This window comes from Ostrinia nubilalis, chromosome 19, assembly GCF_963855985.1.
Source record: "Ostrinia nubilalis chromosome 19, ilOstNubi1.1, whole genome shotgun sequence".
Taxonomy (NCBI): domain Eukaryota; kingdom Metazoa; phylum Arthropoda; class Insecta; order Lepidoptera; family Crambidae; genus Ostrinia; species Ostrinia nubilalis.
The window spans coordinates 749986-765942 of record NC_087106.1 but is presented as its reverse complement, the minus strand read 5'-3'; the positions used below and the strand labels follow the sequence as shown (position 1 = coordinate 765942).

General features: G+C 50.0%; 1 protein-coding gene across 1 annotated transcript in view; it reads right to left on the bottom strand.

Moving 5' to 3' along the window:
* LOC135081356 (uncharacterized) overlaps positions 1 to 15957 on the bottom strand; it is a 150195-nt gene that overhangs the window by 10172 nt on the left and 124066 nt on the right. Inside the window, exons 53-64 of the mRNA XM_063976075.1 lie at positions 13220 to 13363; positions 12543 to 12645; positions 12059 to 12204; positions 11365 to 11568; positions 9148 to 9328; positions 8042 to 8154; positions 7012 to 7159; positions 6314 to 6421; positions 5405 to 5556; positions 2876 to 3027; positions 1882 to 2045; positions 903 to 1032 (exon numbers count right to left, since the gene is read on the bottom strand). Of these exons, the coding sequence (XP_063832145.1) occupies positions 903 to 1032; positions 1882 to 2045; positions 2876 to 3027; positions 5405 to 5556; positions 6314 to 6421; positions 7012 to 7159; positions 8042 to 8154; positions 9148 to 9328; positions 11365 to 11568; positions 12059 to 12204; positions 12543 to 12645; positions 13220 to 13363 (1745 nt within the window). The remainder of the gene's footprint in view (positions 1 to 902; positions 1033 to 1881; positions 2046 to 2875; positions 3028 to 5404; positions 5557 to 6313; positions 6422 to 7011; positions 7160 to 8041; positions 8155 to 9147; positions 9329 to 11364; positions 11569 to 12058; positions 12205 to 12542; positions 12646 to 13219; positions 13364 to 15957) is intronic.

Sequence of the window (15957 nt, the reverse complement as noted above, 5' to 3'; positions counted from 1 at the left end):
GTATAAATATTTTCACATACTTATCGGTCAGAAATAACAAATCAAAATTGTATGGGTACGAGGGGGGGGGGGGGGGGGGGGGAGAAGTCCTCCCCACATTTGTAATGGTTATATAAATATTTTCACATATTGTTAGAATTAACAAATCAAAATTTTATACGTAGGTACGTACCTAGCTAGACTCACATTATTTCTCATACATATTTCAGGTAAGTAACATCGTCAATTTCACACAATACATTTATTCAAAATTTATATTATCGTTTTTAAATTTATTAAACCCTTAATCATTATTAAAATATCCTAACTCGATGCATAAAACCTTATCCCGAAATAGGGGACATGAGTTCACGAACTTAGAAACAGAGCAAAATTTTATCACGAAACAGGATCCAAACAAGAGGTCCGCAGAACAATTCATATTAAAAAAAGTTCAAACTATATAACTATAATTTATGTATTAAGTTACTGTCAAAAGACCAAAGTTTAGCATACAAAAGCTTTCATACTGGTATCATGCTTGGTTATTTTTAAATAAAATGTTAAAGTCGTAAGAGCCTTAATATACCGAAGTAGGGGGCACTTACCTTAAGCGACTGCACATACTAGGCGACAGTCGCGGCGACCTGGATGCCTTTTCATGTTAATCAATATCTATAAAAGAATTAAAATTAAAATAAATTAAAGTTCCTTACAGGGTGTAGACATTTGCCAAGAACCGATTTTACGAAACTCCATCCCTAAGGGTGTAAAACGGGATCCACGCGTACAAAGTCGATGGCAGCCGCTAGTTTCATACATGTATTGTCTGGTCGCCGTGACTGTCGCCCAGTGTGCGTCTACACTGACGTCTGATTCAAAATATCTTTAATAAAAGATATTAGATAGTGGATATGACTTACTAATGTACCCGGAGCGTACGGAGACGTCGCCTCGTAACCTAACTTCGCCGGCGGAGGCGCGCGCCTGGCCCGTCAGCAGCGCGAACGTCGTCGACTTGCCCGCGCCGTTCTCGCCTAGCAGCGCCGTGCACTGCGGATCATTATCATCAATATTCAATCATTCATTGTATTTCATACTATAAAATCATCAGAGATGGAATTGTGTAAAGCAATCGTAATCGTTTGACAGTTCATAACGTACGATTATTCTGTCAAACGCTTTGTTTAACTGACTTTATCGTACGTTATGAACTGTCAAATGATTACGATTGCTTTACACAATTCCACCTCAGGTTATTTAGTCTCTACTGCAGGAGAACGATTTTCTCGATACGAGGCAAATGCAGGATTTAGCCTACACTACTCAAAGAAAATTAGGGGTTTAGTTGGCACCACAAGCGACTCGCAAGAATTAACTGGCCAACTTGAACTAAAACTGTCAGATTTAATTGAAAAAAAATGAAAATGAAATATTTTATTCAGCGACACAAATCAAAAATATTTAACAAAAGTAAAGAGAGTAGGAAATGTGCGTGTCACCGAAACGGTATCCACTCAGCATCATGACAGATTTTGTGATCGCTAATTAATTTTGTAATTAGCGATCACAAAATCTGTCATGAATGCTACTTTGTCAAAGACAAAATATGTGATAGGACGTCCACCTACAGGATGAACCGACGAAGATATGAAAAAGAAGGCGCTGGATGCAGGCCGCTACCAACCGGCCATTATGGAAATAATTGGGGGAGGACTATTTTCAGCAGTGGACGTCCTATGGCTGAAATGATGATGATAATGATGTGACCACTATCGGAGCCTTAATTTATTTTATTTTATTCATTTATTTTAGGAATTACAAACAAATGTGTTACAGAAATAATAAGAGGTGGTGATTTTAATGATAATTACCAACTTCCTTATAAAAAAAGATCCTCACCTGTCCCGGCGGTATGCCCAGCGTGAGGTCTCGCAGCGCGACGCGGCCGGCGCCGGGCCCACGCGTGGAGTAGGCCTTGCCCAGCCCCACGCACGCCGCCACGTCCTGCGGGCCCGACACCATGCTGCTTAGCGAGTTCTTCTTGCCCTCTGTGTCTACGAAACCTGGGAAAATTAAGTGAAAACTTGAATAAACGTTAATTACAAATTTGTTAATCAATTCATATTGCCTCAAAACAAAAGTGATTTAGCTTTTGAATTTAAAATCAGAAGTAATAACAAATTAGTCTAAAGCAATCACGTACTATTATAGACAGATGTAAGATAAAAATAGTGTCAAAAAATAGATAGTAGGGGACTACACGATTGCGTATGTTCAGCTGTTTGCTCTTGAAATAGGTGTAAGTCAAGATTAGTCTTACATTTCCTTCCCATCATTGTAAATTCTGTAAATCCAGGATTTAGGAGTTTGGCCTTTACGAAAATTTATACACTAGCATTAACTATGGGGACCTACTATGTGAGCTGTTAGCCTGCTTGCAAATAACACTTTCCAAATTTCTTAAAAGCAAGCAAAACTCTCAAACTCCAGTTCCAGTTGAATGGTCCTTATTGTGTTCAAAGCGGCCAGCAGATATCCAGTTCCTCTGTGGTTCAGAATTCCGTGTGAAGCTCACTTTTACCTTCCGCCACTTTCTACTTTTCATCAGGTGAATTGGTTGGGTTTTTATGGCGGTCAAGCCGTAGATCCTGGCTATAGTCTGGTCCGGGAGCACGTAGAATTTTGTCCAATGACTGTGCGAGGGGCGCCCGCAGTGAGTGTGCGAGCGCAACAGTAACATAATTACGCGCGAGCGATAAGGATGGGTAGCTAGGGGTCATTGGACAAAATTCTACGTGCTCACGGACCAGACTATACACAGGAGTTGCAGTGGTGGGAACGAGAGGTGGGAGGGAAAGCAAAATCAATAGTTAAAATTTGGTCGTGTACTCACCGGCGTTGATGTTGCCAATAGTGTGCAGGCGCAGCGGCGCGTCCGCGTGCGCCAGCGCCGTCCGCACGCGGCGCCGCTCCGCGCCGGCGCCTAACGCTTCCAACTCGTCCAACTCGGCGCCGGTCAGAGGCGGGATCGACTCCCGACGGAACCTGCGGAAGCGCAGACGAGGGTTCAACAATGAGGTCGATAATACAGAAGATTCTGTTGGTATCTAAATAAACCTTTAACAGGGTCAGTACGGCTAGCATGAAAAACATTCGAATTCGAATCGAAAACCATCAAAAAATTTAGTACGAAAACTACAACAGCGCCCTTGTGGACGTGTCGTAAAGTGAACTTAGTATGAGAAATAATTGCACGAAACTTATTTTGAGAATTAAAATTGTCATATTATCGTTTAATTCGAAGGTATCGAATTTTATCAAAAAGCAAACGATTCAAACTCGAAAGTTTTTCATGTTAGCCGTACAAAACTAATCGTTACAATGTAGTTACGTGATAAAGAATAAAATTAATAATAAGACACAACGCGGCTCGTCGGTGAGCATCGAAAAATATTTTTTTTTATTTTGTCTAGTGTCTCTCGGCAGTCAGACTTCATCAATAGCCGCCTCCACACCAGGCGCATAGGCTCGCTCTACTCTAACATAGGGTTGCTCACTCTAGTTTTGAGAGTAACCAAAATCTATATGTTAGGGACAACTTACTTGATCAGCAAGAACTCGAAGTACTGGTGCTCGACGGCGAGGTTGAGCAGGAACAGCAGGCCGCCCACCAGCAGCAGGGAGGCGTAGTGAGCCAGCAGCAGCGCCGAGCCCAGCGGGTCCTTGTACGTGTCCCCGCCGAAGGAACCACTCACTTGAGCAGCAGGAACTCGAAGTACTGGTGCTCGACGGCGAGGTTGAGCAGGAACAGCAGGCCGCCCACCAGCAGCAGGGAGGCGTAGTGAGCCAGCAGCAGCGCCGAGCCCAGCGGGTCCTTGTACGTGTCCCCGCCGAAGGAACCACTCACTTGAGCAGCAGGAACTCCAAGTACTGGTGCTCGACGGCGAGGTTGAGCAGGAACAGCAGGCCGCCCACCAGCAGCAGGGAGGCGTAGTGAGCCAGCAGCAGCGCCGAGCCCAGCGGGTCCTTGTACGTGTCACGCCGAAGGAACCACTCACTTGAGCAGCAGGAACTCCAAGTACTGGTGCTCGACGGCGAGGTTGAGCAGGAACAGCAGGCCGCCCACCAGCAGCAGGGAGGCGTAGTGAGCCAGCAGCAGCGCCGAGCCCAGCGGGTCCTTGTACGTGTCCCCGCCGAAGGAACCACTCACTTGAGCAGCAGGAACTCCAAGTACTGGTGCTCGACGGCGAGGTTGAGCAGGAACAGCAGGCCGCCCACCAGCAGCAGGGAGGCGTAGTGAGCCAGCAGCAGCGCCGAGCCCAGCGGGTCCTTGTACGTGTCCCCGCCGAAGGAACCACTCACTTGAGCAGCAGGAACTCCAAGTACTGGTGCTCGACGGCGAGGTTGAGCAGGAACAGCAGGCCGCCCACCAGCAGCAGGGAGGCGTAGTGAGCCAGCAGCAGCGCCGAGCCCAGCGGGTCCTTGTACGTGTCACGCCGAAGGAACCACTCACTTGAGCAGCAGGAACTCCAAGTACTGGTGCTCGACGGCGAGGTTGAGCAGGAACAGCAGGCCGCCCACCAGCAGCAGGGAGGCGTAGTGAGCCAGCAGCAGCGCCGAGCCCAGCGGGTCCTTGTACGTGTCCCCGCCGAAGGAACCACTCACTTGAGCAGCAGGAACTCCAAGTACTGGTGCTCGACGGCGAGGTTGAGCAGGAACAGCAGGCCGCCCACCAGCAGCAGGGAGGCGTAGTGAGCCAGCAGCAGCGCCGAGCCCAGCGGGTCCTTGTACGTGTCCCCGCCGAAGGAACCACTCACTTGAGCAGCAGGAACTCCAAGTACTGGTGCTCGACGGCGAGGTTGAGCAGGAACAGCAGGCCGCCCACCAGCAGCAGGGAGGCGTAGTGAGCCAGCAGCAGCGCCGAGCCCAGCGGGTCCTTGTACGTGTCACGCCGAAGGAACCACTCACTTGAGCAGCAGGAACTCCAAGTACTGGTGCTCGACGGCGAGGTTGAGCAGGAACAGCAGGCCGCCCACCAGCAGCAGGGAGGCGTAGTGAGCCAGCAGCAGCGCCGAGCCCAGCGGGTCCTTGTACGTGTCCCCGCCGAAGGAACCACTCACTTGAGCAGCAGGAACTCCAAGTACTGGTGCTCGACGGCGAGGTTGAGCAGGAACAGCAGGCCGCCCACCAGCAGCAGGGAGGCGTAGTGAGCCAGCAGCAGCGCCGAGCCCAGCGGGTCCTTGTACGTGTCACGCCGAAGGAACCACTCACTTGAGCAGCAGGAACTCCAAGTACTGGTGCTCGACGGCGAGGTTGAGCAGGAACAGCAGGCCGCCCACCAGCAGCAGGGAGGCGTAGTGAGCCAGCAGCAGCGCCGAGCCCAGCGGGTCCTTGTACGTGTCACGCCGAAGGAACCACTCACTTGAGCAGCAGGAACTCCAAGTACTGGTGCTCGACGGCGAGGTTGAGCAGGAACAGCAGGCCGCCCACCAGCAGCAGGGAGGCGTAGTGAGCCAGCAGCAGCTCTGAACCCAACGGGTCTTTGTACGTGTCCATGCCGAAGCGTGCTAGCACCTGGAGAACGATTACATACATAAACTGTTATTAAAGAGTCGAGGCGAGAGTGAATAGGCACTTACAGAACAGATCTGTTTTACCTTAACCGCCTCTGTGGTCTATTGGTAAGACCACCTGCTTCAGACGCAGAGGTCCCGGATTCGATTCCCAGTGGGGGCAGATTTTTCTGTTCGGTTTGGTTGGTGGCAGGGCTTGTTATAAGTCCGCCTGGCTAGCTACCACTTACCTAAGTCGGTCGCCATAACAACAATGTTAACAGCATTGTTGTGTTCCGGCAGTTAGAGGTAAGATAGCCAGTTCCTCTGTGGTTGAGGATTCCGGGTGAAGCTCGCTTCCACCATCGGCCTGATCGTCACTTACCATCAGGTGAGGTACAGGCAAAAAGCTTCCTCGTTGTGGATTAAAAAAAAAATACTATCCTAGACCGCGTCTCACTTAACATCAGGTGCGATTGCGGTCATTCATTTCCTGCAAATAGGGTTTTACACGTCCCTTTATTTTAACTCCATCGCTATAGAGACAAAATCTGGTGGGGAGGCAGTAGCTACCATCCACACAGGTTCCGCCCCGTTAAAGAAATACGAGGTGGATGATACAGATCAAGAATCGCAAAGATTGATACACTCCGGTAGGTTTCAAAACAGTGCTCTATTATTGTGTTGACCAAAAAAAAACATTATTTCAAATTAACATGTCAAACCGAGTTCATAAAATATTCCTTATGTCAATAGGCAGGTTTGTTATTGAAATATACCTGAGCTTGTATAGTGTTCTTGGCGATTTCGAGCAATCCGTCTCCGAGAGCAAACTGCGGCGACAGCAGGAAGATCTTGTGCAGCACCCACCGAGCGTTGTCCGTTTGCTAGAAACATACATTATCATAATATGAATAACTTCTAAAGATTTTTTTTTTTAATAAATATCCTTGGACATTTTACACTACGCTTTTAGTCCCAAACTAAACAAAGCTTGTACTATGGGTACTAGACAACGGATATAAACATACTTTTTAATAATTTAGTTGACACTGGCTAGTTGTGTGCAAATCACACAAAGGTATATAAAAAAACAAATTACTTTATGATATACTATGCTTCGATAAATACCTACTGCGCCATCTAGCCCCCAAATTAAGCAAATATTGTACTAGAGGTACCTGATAAAGAGAGTTGTAAATACATTACCTAATGATAGACGGCCGACATAAATTTAGTTATTAGTGTTAGTGGCAGTGGCTCACACCATCAACTGAGAAAATTCCACAATAAATTCGGTCGTTAAGTTTTTATTTCGTATGTAAGCTGTATTTACCTATTAAGACACATCTTTTGGTCTTGTCATCATTGCATGCATTCTTGTTTGTGTAAAGATGTGTTGTTGGTAGATCTTTGTCAATAAATAAATACAAATTGAACTCTGACTAAAGTACAATAAGGTTGAAAGTAGTCTCACGTCGGAGTCGGAGATGACGTCGAGGATGAGCAGCACGGTGACGCCGCCGAGCCCGGCGAAGGCGCCGCCGCAGAACAGCAGCATGTTGGCCACGCTCGCCTCGCTGAACAACTTCTCGCACGCGTGGACTAAGCTGCCGCACGCGAACCTTACAATAAATAGGATTTGAGACGCTATTCAATAAACAATGTAACAGGTTATAAAATGAGTAAATAAATAAAAAAAGAAATGATTCTGCAACGTTATACAACGTGCCCTTTTTGATTTCCTGGAACTCTAGGGTATTAATAAGACCACTTCAAAGAATGGAATGGCATTACATTTTTTGTTAAATTCAACAATTTTTTTAAACTTAATTTTTCACTGAAATAATTCACAATTTACATACACTTATCAATAAAAAGTCTGCACAAAAAGACTAGGTGACAATTTAAAAAAAAACTGGATTGATGATGTTTAATCTAAATCAACTAGGTATCTTCTAAATCTAGAATCCACAATATCTTCAAAAATATGCTTCTAGAAACACATATTCCTAAGACTCTTTAAATAGTTTTTATTTATAAAATATACCCCTAAAATTTCCGGAAAACAAAAGGAGCACGTTGTAGATAAACTACACCGAACTGTCCTACCCGTGACACTGACAGGGGGGCGCGGGCGCCACAGTCAATACCGGATCGCTGATTCTGATTTTTAGTTGAACAATGGTGGCACCTCCCTGTCAATGTGTTTGGTGGTACAGTTCAGTATACTTCATCTATACCCGTCACTCACGCAAACCGAGATTCCGTGGTGAGTGACAGATAGAACCGAAAATACGTAGAGGGCGTTAGATAAGCTCTTATATCCAGAATCGCCAAATAGCCCAACAGTTTAGATGATCCGATTAGATCCGATGCCCGATGGGCTACTTAACATTCTAAGAGCGGAATTGGAATTACAATTTGTAATTTACAAAGTGATAAACTTCGTTCTTTTATACAAATGAATGAATGTCACAAAACAATAATAATAAACTAAAACTTACCCGTAAAGTAAAATGAGCAAACAGATGGCCGGCAGGTTATTTTTCTCGACGAAGACGGGGAAGTGGAACGCCTCCATCAGTATCGCCGTGATCACCATGTTGATGACGATGATCTGCAAAGATTAGTAAATATGCTGTAAATTCTCATAAAGCTATCATGCTATCGAGAACAGGTAGCATCAATGTAGAGTTAAGGTCCTGTCATTATCGTTTCAGCCAAATTACGTCCACTGCTGGACAAAGGTCTCCCCCAAGGTTTTCCACAATGCACGGTCCTGAGCTGCCTGCATCCAGGCTCTTCCCGAGACCTTTAGATAACGGTCCACCTAGTAGGAGGTCTGCCCACGTCTTACAGCCCTTGGTCGCCACTCGAAACCTTTTCTGCCCCAACGGCCATCGTTATAAGAAGGCTCAAGGTCATCCAAAGAGCGATGGAGCGGGCCATGCTCGGAGTTCCCCTGCGTGATCGAATCAGAAATGAGGAGATCCGCAGGAGAACCAAAGTGACCTATACATATAGTTCGCAGAATTGCTAAAATCAAGTGGCAGTGGGCGGGGCACATAGCTCGTAGAGACTATGCCGCGATGGCCTGTCACTGTAACATTTATTTTATTTATTTTTGGGACACATACAGTTACAATATAGGTATAGTCTGGTCCGTGAGCACGTAGAATTTTGTCCAATGACCCCAAGCTACCCATCCTTATCGCTCGCGCGTAAATATGTTGCTATCGCGCTCGCACACTCACTGCGGGTGCCAGTCGTACAGTCGCGACAGCAATATAATTACGCGCGAGCGATAAGGATGGGTAGCTAGGGGTCATTCAAAATTCTACGTGCTCACGGACCGGTCTTTAATCTATCTATCTATATAAATAAAAATGAATTGATGTTCGTTAGTCTGATCAAAAATCGAGAACGGCTGGGCCGATTGAGCTGATTTTGGTTTTAAAATGTTTGTCGTAGTCCAGGGTAGGTCTAAACGGTGAGCAAATACGCGCGCGATATTGTTTTTCTGTGACACAAAATTCCACGCGGGCGAAGCCGCGGGCGGAAAGCTAGTTTAAAATAAAATAAATAACATGAAAAATAAAATGTGGCTTACCAGCATGTCCCAGACGAGCGCGGCGGCCCAGTAGCGCAGTGGCGGCACTCCAGCCAGCAGTTGCAGGCGCTTCTCCTGGCGAGTGCGCGCGCGCACCAAGTACACGGCCGCGCCCGCGCTGGCTAACGAGTATGCCAGCACCACCAGCGCCGAGATACCCGCGTCTGCTACGTGCTGGTAGCTGTGGACAGTTGCCATTGTGTTTGAAAATTATAAATAACTTGAAAAAATCCAACTGCCTAAGGGAATTGAACCCACGATCTTCCGCTTGCCGGGCGACTGCTTTTCCAACTGAGCTACTTAGACACTGGATTTTTTCAACTCTTAACGCTAAAAATTAAATAATTTTGCCTTTATGTTATTGTTAACATGTCACTAGAATATGCGCACATCACTAACGCCCGTATTCACAAACATTACTATGAGGTTTCACAGTGCGCCTGGACGCACAGGGTGACTCACGAACCAATTACAGAGCTCTATTCGACGCTCTGCGTTCGATTTGCTGCTTCACTTGAGCAAGCATCGTTTGTGAATACGGGCATAAAACCGCTATGAAAGGTCCAAGGCCACCGCGCAGTGATCGTCCAAATACTATCGACGCAAGATCTATGCCGTGCTCCACCTGCTTGTAAATCTAACTGCTGTCGCCTTGCCACCCTGGTGGATTACAAGTGTTTTTAAAACTGAGCCATTTCCAGTTGCTTCCAACTTTTTATTATAAGTTTACTTTTGTAATTCCTGTTTTGTAAAGCAATAAACAATTTTTTATTTGTTTAAAGCGGAGCGGCGACGCGCCACGACTCCACGGCGAACACGAGGCGGAAACGTTGCGCATCCGCGGCGTGCAAGTGCCGGCGATAATCGCACGATATAGTGTAGGGCGGGAGGTGTAAGTGCGGAGAGTGTACTCACACAGTGTCCTTGCTCAGTTGCTCGGGCGAGATCTTCATGGGATGCGAGTAGGCGGTGACGGCGGCGGGTGTGAGTGTAGACTGTAGTACTCACACAGTGTCCTTGCTCAGTTGCTCGGGCGAGATCTTCATGGGATGCGAGTAGGCGGTGACGGCGGCGGGTGTGAGTGTAGACTGTAGTACTCACACAGTGTCCTTGCTCAGTTGCTCGGGCGAGATCTTCATGGGATGCGAGTAGGCGGTGACGGCGGCGGGTGTGAGTGTAGACTGTAGTACTCACACAGTGTCCTTGCTCAGTTGCTCGGGCGAGATCTTCATGGGATGCGAGTAGGCGGTGACGGCGGCGGGTGTGAGTGTAGACTGTAGTACTCACACAGTGTCCTTGCTCAGTTGCTCGGGCGAGATCTTCATGGGATGCGAGTAGGCGGTGACGGCGGCGGGTGTGAGTGTAGACTGTAGTACTCACACAGTGTCCTTGCTCAGTTGCTCGGGCGAGATCTTCATGGGATGCGAGTAGGCGGTGACGGCGGCGGGTGTGAGTGTAGACTGTAGTACTCACACAGTGTCCTTGCTCAGTTGCTCGGGCGAGATCTTCATGGGATGCGAGTAGGCGGTGACGGCGGCGGGTGTGAGTGTAGACTGTAGTACTCACACAGTGTCCTTGCTCAGTTGCTCGGGCGAGATCTTCATGGGATGCGAGTAGGCGGTGACGGCGGCGGGTGTGAGTGTAGACTGTAGTACTCACACAGTGTCCTTGCTCAGTTGCTCGGGCGAGATCTTCATGGGATGCGAGTAGGCGGTGACGGCGGCGGGTGTGAGTGTAGACTGTAGTACTCACACAGTGTCCTTGCTCAGTTGCTCGGGCGAGATCTTCATGGGATGCGAGTAGGCGGTGACGGCGGCGGGTGTGAGTGTAGACTGTAGTACTCACACAGTGTCCTTGCTGAGTTGCTCGGGCGAGATCTTCATGGGATGCGAGTAGGCGGTGACGGCGGCGGGTGTGAGTGTAGACTGTAGTACTCACACAGTGTCCTTGCTCAGTTGCTCGGGCGAGATCTTCATGGGATGCGAGTAGGCGGTGACGGCGGCGGGTGTGAGTGTAGACTGTAGTACTCACACAGTGTCCTTGCTGAGTTGCTCGGGCGAGATCTTCATGGGATGCGAGTAGGCGGTGACGGCGGCGGGTGTGAGTGTAGACTGTAGTACTCACACAGTGTCCTTGCTCAGTTGCTCGGGCGAGATCTTCATGGGATGCGAGTAGGCGGTGACGGCGGCGGGTGTGAGTGTAGACTGTAGTACTCACACAGTGTCCTTGCTGAGTTGCTCGGGCGAGATCTTCATGGGATGCGAGTAGGCGGTGACGGCGGCTGGCGCGCGTAGGGCGGCGCGTAGGGCGGCCGAGTGTAGGGCGGATAGGGCGGCGGGCAGCGCGTGGTGACCCTTGTTGTTGTACCACGCGATTAGGTTTGTCTTGTTGTTGGCCAGGGATGCCGTGAAGCCCGTATATCTGGAGACATTAAGATTCAAATTCATTTACAATGAAAGATTTAGTTAGGTAGGCGAATCCCGCGCAGGATGTTTTCTTGAAGACTTTTATCCGGGCCTTTTCAAGGCGAGAGTGAATAAGCACTTACAGGGTAGATATGTACCATCTTAGACTACATCTCACGTAACACCAGGTGCGATTGCGGTCAAATACCAGTCTTGTCGTCTTACATAAAAAAAATTAAAAAAAAGGGACGCGGTTCTATCACGGTGATTGCATCAGCAAACTTGTCTTCGATCATATTGACGCAGGAGTTGTAGAAAAATACACGGTTTTACGACCAACTTTGCTGCTAATAAAAGCAAAACTGGTGTTAAACGGGACTAATCCCATCTCTCATACCCACCGCTTCAACTCCTGTGTAGCTTGGATCTACAGCTTGAAAAGTAGTGTAAGAATTAAGTGTGTCTAAGTGTCCCCAAGAAAGCCAAGGTACGTTTCTTCAATATACCTTTTTTCAATGTAGTCCTTCTGCGAGTTGACGAGCCACTCGTTGAGAGTATTTACGTCTGGCAGCACCATCATACTGGGCTTGTCGATGGCATTGCTTGCGTTGCACTGCTGTATGCTGTCGCTGCACTGGCAAGTCGGGGTGTCCTGACGGAAGGCACATAAATTAATATTTCTTTCTTTCTCTTTATTTGGGACAACAAACAGTTACATTGAGGGCTTATGTACTAAATCTTAATAGCTTAAATATTGAGTAACAATGCAACCAGCACCATTGTCCAAAGATATTTGCGTGTTTATTACATCCATGTACGAACCACACAACACGGCAATGTTTAGTTGTGTTAGCTTAAATGCACCAACTTACTTTCACCGTAACTTTGACAATAACCTACATGAAAGGTTATGTAGTATTACTATAAGTTGATCTGTATAGGTAAATCAAACATGTGCACAATACTTAACAGAATGTAATTCAATCTTACCGCTTGAGTCCAGTTCCGGGCACCATCACCCATCATTAAGTAATCCAGGACATGTTGTGCAAACGTTGGGTCCACGTTCTCGGAATAGCTTGACGGATCTGGCCTGAAATCACAATCATTTTCTTTATCATTTATTTTATGTCCATACTGATCAACTGCCCGACTAAACTATCGGCCAGCTAAAAATCGATGGTCTGCGCCTAGTCTTACATTTACTAATTAGTGACAAAAACATAATTACTATTTAATCCCCAGGGGTCGATAAGTTGCACATTATTAGTAACATTAGTGTAGTGTTTTATGGGGGGTAGTTCTTTTGTCACACTGATTTATTTTCAGTGTAGATGAGAAAATATTGTGTTATCTTTCTGCAATAAGAACGAGGTTGTAAAAAATAAATACAGGTCTAGCTAGCGCATGTCTGAGTTAATGCCCGATGTATGAGGACGATTTTATATAACATCAAACCTCAGCGAGATTTCAGATGTGTTTCAAACTTGAATAAGAATAACAATAAGAAATTTATACATAATGTTAATTACATGTCAAATTTTCAATATATTTTCTTATTAATAATAAACAATTGTATGCTCCATCACGTCATGTCACCTCTCCCGTGTCGCTCCCATACCTCAGTCATACGCTAGACTTGTAGCAGCAATTTACGTGGTACTCACACGATGAACTGCGTAGTATTCGCATAAAGGCCGGGGTAGAGTCGCAGTGCGATCTCATTGTCGGCGGGCGGCCGGATGGTCGAGAACGCCATCGCGATGCCCACGAACAGCGACGGGAGAACCAGCAGCACGAACAGTAGCCACCTGCGGTCAGGTAATACGTCGTAGATGGAGTAAGGGGGTAAAGCAGGTAACGAAGGATTCTAAGGATACTGAAACTGCCACACAATGAAGTTAACTGAAACTGAATAGAGTAAAGAATGCCACAGAAAGAAATGTTCCGATCGCGCGCGACACGCCTACATAGAGTCGTGCGCATAAGTGCCTCACGCGATCGGAGAGCGGTATCATCCAGTTTTATGATTTGAAGTTGAAAAAAGGTTGATTACTAAATTTATGCGTACACTCACACTGGGCGACATACGACTGCTCGTCAGAGTCGCGGAGTCGCAACGACAAGCTTATGTATACAAATTAAAATACTAGAGTAGGTGTGTCAGGTCGCCGAGCTGTCGCTGTCGGGAGTCGGCTAGTGAGCGCCTACAATATTTGTACATGTTTTTACCTATTCCGGGAGTAGTGCAGGTATCTGGCTCGCAGCAGCGCGCGCCAGTGCTGCAGCGCGCCGCCCGTCAGCGGGCCCGCTCGATGTGACGCGCTGTGACGCCGTCACAAGCGTCAGGTGTAGTCACTGACCTGTTCCGGGAGTAGTGCAGGTATCTGGCTCGCAGCAGCGCGCGCCAGTGCTGCAGCGCGCCGCCCGTCAGCGGGCCCGCTCGATGTGACGCGCTGTGACGCCGTCACAAGCGTCAGGTGTAGTCACTGACCTGTTCCGGGAGTAGTGCAGGTACCGGGCTCGCAGCAGCGCGCGCCAGTGCTGCAGCGCGCCGCCCGTCAGCGGGCCCGCTCGATGTGACGCGCTGTGACGCCGTCACAAGCGTCAGGTGTAGTCACTGACCTGTTCCGGGAGTAGTGCAGGTACCGGGCTCGCAGCAGCGCGCGCCAGTGCTGCAGCGCGCCGCCCGTCAGCGGGCCCGCTCGATGTGACGCGCTGTGACGCCGTCACAAGCGTCAGGTGTAGTCACTGACCTGTTCCGGGAGTAGTGCAGGTATCTGGCTCGCAGCAGCGCGCGCCAGTGCTGCAGCGCGCCGCCCGTCAGCGGGCCCGCTCGATGTGACGCGCTGTGACGCCGTCACAAGCGTCAGGTGTAGTCACTGACCTGTTCCGGGAGTAGTGCAGGTACCGGGCTCGCAGCAGCGCGCGCCAGTGCTGCAGCGCGCCGCCCGTCAGCGGGCCCGCTCGATGTGACGCGCTGTGACGCCGTCACAAGCGTCAGGTGTAGTCACTGACCTGTTCCGGGAGTAGTGCAGGTACCGGGCTCGCAGCAGCGCGCGCCAGTGCTGCAGCGCGCCGCCCGTCAGCGGGCCCGCTCGATGTGACGCGCTGTGACGCCGTCACAAGCGTCAGGTGTAGTCACTGACCTGTTCCGGGAGTAGTGCAGGTATCTGGCTCGCAGCAGCGCGCGCCAGTGCTGCAGCGCGCCGCCCGTCAGCGGGCCCGCTCGATGTGACGCGCTGTGACGCCGTCACAAGCGTCAGGTGTAGTCACTGACCTGTTCCGGGAGTAGTGCAGGTACCGGGCTCGCAGCAGCGCGCGCCAGTGCTGCAGCGCGCCGCCCGTCAGCGGGCCCGCTCGATGTGACGCGCTGTGACGCCGTCACAAGCGTCAGGTGTAGTCACTGACCTGTTCCGGGAGTAGTGCAGGTATCTGGCTCGCAGCAGCGCGCGCCAGTGCTGCAGCGCGCCGCCCGTCAGCGGGCCCGCTCGATGTGACGCGCTGTGACGCCGTCACAAGCGTCAGGTGTAGTCACTGACCTGTTCCGGGAGTAGTGCAGGTACCGGGCTCGCAGCAGCGCGCGCCAGTGCTGCAGCGCGCCGCCCGTCAGCGGGCCCGCTCGATGTGACGCGCTGTGACGCCGTCACAAGCGTCAGGTGTAGTCACTGACCTGTTCCGGGAGTAGTGCAGGTATCTGGCTCGCAGCAGCGCGCGCCAGTGCTGCAGCGCGCCGCCCGTCAGCGGGCCCGCTCGATGTGACGCGCTGTGACGCCGTCACAAGCGTCAGGTGTAGTCACTGACCTGTTCCGGGAGTAGTGCAGGTATCTGGCTCGCAGCAGCGCGCGCCAGTGCTGCAGCGCGCCGCCCGTCAGCGGGCCCGCTCGATGTGACGCGCTGTGACGCCGTCACAAGCGTCAGGTGTAGTCACTGACCTGTTCCGGGAGTAGTGCAGGTACCGGGCTCGCAGCAGCGCGCGCCAGTGCTGCAGCGCGCCGCCCGTCAGCGGGCCCGCTCGATGTGACGCGCTGTGACGCCGTCACAAGCGTCAGGTGTAGTCACTGACCTGTTCCGGGAGTAGTGCAGGTATCTGGCTCGCAGCAGCGCGCGCCAGTGCTGCAGCGCGCCGCCCGTCAGCGGGCCCGCTCGATGTGACGCGCTGTGACGCCGTCACAAGCGTCAGGTGTAGTCACTGACCTGTTCCGGGAGTAGTGCAGGTATCTGGCTCGCAGCAGCGCGCGCCAGTGCTGCAGCGCGCCGCCCGTCAGCGGGCCCGCTCGATGTGACGCGCTGTGACGCCGTCACAAGCGTCAGGTGTAGTCACTGACCTGTTCCGGGAGTAGTGCAGGTACCGGGCTCGCAGCAGCGCGCGCCAGTGCTGCAGCGCGCCGCCCGTCAGCGGGCC